This window comes from Manacus vitellinus, unplaced genomic scaffold (assembly GCF_001715985.3).
Source record: "Manacus vitellinus isolate BGI_N305 unplaced genomic scaffold, ASM171598v3 scaffold_48_pilon, whole genome shotgun sequence".
Lineage (NCBI taxonomy): Eukaryota > Metazoa > Chordata > Aves > Passeriformes > Pipridae > Manacus > Manacus vitellinus.
The window spans coordinates 5,424,361-5,429,446 of NW_021940593.1; the positions used below are offsets into that span (position 1 = coordinate 5,424,361).

General features: G+C 52.2%; 1 protein-coding gene across 2 annotated transcripts in view; it reads left to right on the forward strand.

Annotated features, from left to right (window-relative positions):
* Positions 1–1,488: 1,488 nt before the first annotated feature.
* The window catches only part of LOC103760554 (lysosomal acid lipase/cholesteryl ester hydrolase), a 5,966-nt gene continuing 2,368 nt past the window's right edge, over positions 1,489–5,086 (forward strand). Inside the window, exons 1-6 of one of the 2 annotated variants that reach the window (XM_029962617.1) lie at positions 1,489–1,596; positions 2,482–2,599; positions 2,880–3,078; positions 3,918–4,027; positions 4,323–4,468; positions 4,889–5,035. In XM_029962617.1, the coding sequence (XP_029818477.1) occupies positions 1,492–1,596; positions 2,482–2,599; positions 2,880–3,078; positions 3,918–4,027; positions 4,323–4,468; positions 4,889–5,035 (825 nt within the window). In that variant the 5' untranslated portion in view covers positions 1,489–1,491. Of the gene's footprint in view, positions 1,597–2,481; positions 2,600–2,879; positions 3,079–3,917; positions 4,028–4,322; positions 4,504–4,888; positions 5,036–5,086 lie in introns of both variants that reach the window. The other variant, XM_029962618.1, reaches the window with a different exon arrangement.

The following is a 5,086-nucleotide window of genomic DNA, read 5'->3' on the forward strand; positions in this document are numbered from 1 at the left end:
TGGAGTGACCACGTGCCTCCCGCTGAAGCCTGGCCTGTCCACGGTGTGTCCATGGGGAGGCCGGCACGCTCCGGAGGCCTTGCAGAGCTGGTGGAGCCCAAGTTCTCCTGTTGCACCAGGAACTCTTCTGAATGACCCCAGGAGTTAGGAAATGGCCCTTCACAAAGAAAAGCTTTTGGCATCTTTTTAACTGTGGCTATCAAGGGCTTAAGGTGCAACTCCATAGCCGGAATTCCTCCCCACACCACTCTGGGCTGCTTTGGCAAACATAATCCTTTGCAAGCACGAAAGCCACGGCCACGTGGGCGAGGGGAGGGAGGAACCACAGGTGTGATCAGCACACAGCTGGTAATTTGGAGGGCACGTGAGGTGGCACAGCAGGGTGAGAGCCTGGCAGGGCTCTGGCACAGCGTGGTCCTTATAACGCCGGGGAGGACAGAGGCACCTCCATCCCCCCCACGGCCTGCTCAGACACCACAGCGGGCTCAGCCTGGCAACGTGCTGGAACTCTGCGTGGGTCAGACCTGTGCTGGAGCTCTCCCGAGGCTGAAAAGGCACTGATTGCTTTTTTTTCTTGGTAATACCGTAGAGAGGCTTGCTGGGAATATTTCAGAGGGCAGATATGTCTCAGGGTGTGGGAGAGCCACCGGGAGGAGAAGAAGGAGGTAGAGAGTACCCTGCAATTCATGCTGCTGGGCTGGAGTTAAGCTCTGCCTTTTAAAAGCCCAGCAAAACATTAGAAATCATATATAATATTAACTGTGTATATTAAAAATAGATCTCTGCTCAGGTCAGGAGTCTCTAAGGTGATAAAAGGGGTTTCTGGTTTTTTTCAGGCTACGCTTAATTAATAAATTGTCTTCCTATGAGGCTTTACCAGTTTCAGTTCATAGAATCCTTCAGTTCATAGTGGGGTTTGGGTACAAAAGCTAAGCAATAGAGAAACAGAAAAAGTATAGATATAGATATAGTCACAGCCCAGCCAACCTAAATATGCTCTTTCTGTAGCATAAACTCTTCCTTTGGATTAATTCCCTCTGTGTGACAACTGGCCCAATGGTATTTTCTAGCACTTTATTTCTTGTATTATAGAGCTGGTTCTCTTCTTTTTACCACTAAAAATATAAGAAAGGCTCTTGCCTAGTACCAATCCTGTCTGCACAGAGGAGTGTAAAAAGCCCTGTGTAGAATGTAATGGAAGCTGAAATTGGGAATCCCCTCCCCTTCCCCAGCCCAGGCCTTGATATGGTCTTCAAATATATGAGAAACTTAACACATCATAACCAAGTGGAAACAGACATTTGTAGCAGTGTTTAATAATAAGAGTAATCAGCAACACTGGAAACAGACATTTTTATATCAATGTTCAATAATAATAATAACAATCGACAACAATAATAACAACATTCATGTTATTGTTTTTATTGTTGTTGTTATTGCTATTATTATTCCTGTTATTATTACCATTATTGTTATTTACACAGGCACAAGATGTGGCTGTTCATTGCAGTCCTGTTTTTGGTACAAGCACCCACGAACTCCGAAGACGCCTGCGAGCAGAAAAAGGCTCTAAATCCCGAGGCTTCCATGAACGTTGTGAGTCGGGAGAGCTCTGAATTCCCCCTTGGGAATCCCCTCAGCTGGGGGAGGGAGGGCTGGGGGTACCTACGTGGAGAGGGCAGTACGGCAGCACTGAGTGCAATTGTCAGCAGGGCGGTCAGAGGAGGGGATAATCCCGGCCTGGATTTGGCCAGATGTCTTCCCAGGGGGTAGAGATTTGTGCGTGGCTCCTGTCCTGCAGCTGCAGCAAGTTGCTCAGGGCCACGTCCAGGTGAGTCCTGGAAGTCTCTGGAGGTGGGTTTAGGTCGACCCAAGATGTGGGCGATAAATTGGCTGCCATTAACCCCTCCTGCCAACCTCGGGACACAGCGAAGTGTAGGCAGGATCTCAGCTGGATTTCACCAGATGGAAACTTCCTGAGCTGGGGAGTTCTCAGCATAAACGAAGCTCAGGCAGAGCCTCAGGAGCCGTGCAACAAACCCTATGGGGTTTATCCTATTGCCCTTCCAGTCAGCCCAGCTGGGCAGGTTCGATGCACCACCTTATCTGCCCCTCATATCAGCTCAGGGCGCGGCGTGACACCTCCTGCCCCCGCTGGCAGCCGCCTGTAAATCCTTTAGGCTTCAATCTCCGGGTCTGGAGCCGCTTCAAACCCCGCAGCAGCCCTCCCGCTCACAGGCACGACGAGACTGAGCATCTCCTCTTCCCCTGGGCATCGCAGCGGGGCGGGAGTGGGGTTGGGACGGAGCCTCCCCTCTCACAAAAAGCTGACCCAGAGACACCCCGGGCAAAACAATGTCCCGGCTGCCACACTCCACCTGGGTTTTCCAAAGCCATCCCAGTGGATGAGGGGTGTGCTCTTCAAGTCAGATAAACACCCGGGCTATGGATATTTTTGCACCTGGGTTTTTCTTTCCCCAGAGCCAAATCATCTGCCACAGAGGGTACCCCAGTGAGGAGTATGAAGTCCTGACTCGGGACGGCTACTACGTCCGCCTGAACAGAATTCCTCATGGAAGAGAAAAGCCAAGGAGCAGAGGTACGGCTCTGTTTCCCTCAAAACCCGCAAAAAATAACCCTGAACATGAGCAGGTGAAGGGATGAACCTTACCAGGCCAGGAGAGTATTTGCTGGTAAAGCAAAAATACCAAATCCACCAGATTTCTCCTATTCACAGTCAAAGCTGTAACACCAGGAGACATCATCAAAATGCACATTGTATGTCCTCTGGCAGTGCAAGGGAGAGGCTTTATTGGCCTATTGGTGAGTAAATAGAAGAATTCTGGGTCAGGGAAATGTGCTCTTTCTTTTGCACCCAGGGGCCAAGCCAGTGGTGTTTCTCCAGCACGGGATATTCGGAGAAGGCAGCCACTGGGTGGAAAATCTGGCTAACAACAGCCTTGGCTTCATCCTGGCGGACTCTGGCTATGACGTCTGGCTGGGAAACAGCTGGGGAACGAGCTGGTCCCGCAGACATGAGCACCTTTCAGCTGACCAGGCTGAATTCTGGGATTTCAGGTGGGCTGGAGCGTGTTACAAAAGCCTGGCAAACATCCCTGCCTGTCACTAACCTCAAGGCAGAGGTGGGTGCCTCCAAGTAGGCAAGTCAGAGCACCTAATCCCCGGGCACAGCCTCTCCCAGAGCTCCTGGTGGTGTATCCAGGGAGGATGGAGGTATCTGTGCAGACCTGCTGCTGACACAGTGCCAGCATCTCCCTGCAGCTGCCGAGAGCACGGGGCTCTGCTGCCTGCTGGGGACACCCGTCCTGCAGAGACATCAGCCTTGTGCCAGGGCATCCACAGGGGCACCACTGAGCTGCCCACAGGCATCACTGCCACCTCCCCTCCTCCTAGACATTGTCCACAGAAACCTTGTCCCCACGAATGGCCTTTTTAAGCTGGTAGTGCCTCTCCAGAGCCAATCTTCAGAGCAGTGCTGGATTTTCCAGGCTCACAGACATGCTTGCAGAAAAACCTGATAGAGCAGGTCTGTGTTTCACCACATCTCACCAACAGGCACACGGGCAGGAGCTGGTGCTCCACTCCTGTCTGGGAAAGAGCATCCCTAGGAGTTGTTATCCTGGTGGGATCCAGCTCTGGATCTGCAGGGTGGCTGTGTGTGGCCCTGGAATGCACAGCTGGGCAGGCTCTGCACAGTTTATTTACTGCTCACAGAGGACTAAGCCCTTTCAGGGAAGGATGATGCCACGGCTGGAGGGAGGCCTTCAGGTCCTCGCAGTTTCAGGCAGCTCACAGGAATTTTCTCCTGGAAAATCAGCCCCTGATGTTAAGCCAGGCAATGCAAGGCAGCCAAAGCTCACAGTTGTGAGAGCCAGCACACCCCTCCTGTGTTACAGCTTTCACGAGATGGCCATGTATGACCTCCCGGCCATGGTGGACTTTGTGCTGCAGAGGACTGGGCAGAAGCAGCTCTACTACGTTGGCTACTCCCAGGGCTGCACCATCGGTGAGTTCCTGGGGGTTCCACACCACGTTGCCTTGGAAAAGTTCATTTTGGTGTCTGTCAGAAGAAAGCAGAGAGGTCCATCTTTGCAGGTTTAACATCCCTTGAAGTGCTTCATCAGCCACTTCCAACCGCAGGGATGAAGGTGTTGTCTCCTCTCTTGCACTAATGATAAGCGGGAAGGTGGCAAGAGATGTCAGAATTCCAGCTGGAGATAATGCCAGCTAAACAGATCTGGGTCTGAGCAAACCCAGGAGAAAGATGGACCAAGTCTGAGGTTGGTTTTCTCTTTTCCCAGCGTTCATTGCGTTCTCAGCCATGCCCGAACTGGCTGAGAAAATCAAAATGTTCTTTGCCCTGGCTCCTGTGGTGACAGCCAAGCACAGCAGAAGTCCCTTCATGAAAATATCCTTCCTTCTGGATAAGAATCTCAAGATGATTTCGGTAAGGGATTGCTCCATGCCCTCCTGCCCTCACCTGTTCTAGGGAAGGGTTCATGCCCAGACACATCTGATGTGGCAGAAAACAGCGAATTCCTGCTGATTTATTGGCACAGACACGGTCAGGTGCAGATGCAGTCCTGGATGGCCACTTAGCTGAGTTCATGTCTTCCATCTGTAGGATGAAACTTGTTGAATTCCTGGACAAAACACCTGGAAAAGAGCAGCTGTGCCATGTTGATTTTAATGGCAGTGGAAAATGGATCCAGTGCTTGGGGAAGGTGGGGGGAAAGAGGGGAGTCCTCAGTCTTAATTTCTCTGGTGTGTGTTCAGTCAGCTCCTGCAATGAGCTGTACACATCCCTGCACAGCAGGAGGGCAGGAAGGGGAATGCAGGAATTCCACCTTGCCTTTTGCTCCCGCAGCTGCTGCTCGGCAGGACGGAGGCGACCCTGCGCATGAGGAGGGCGTGGAGGTTCCTCCCCCGGCTGTGCACGCACAGGCTGCTGCACAAACCCTGCGCCAGCCTCCTCTTCCTGCTGGGGGGCTTCAACGAGAAGAACCTCAACACGGTGGGTGTGTCGGGCAAGGAGGGGGTGGGGGAGCCAGATCCCTCTCACACT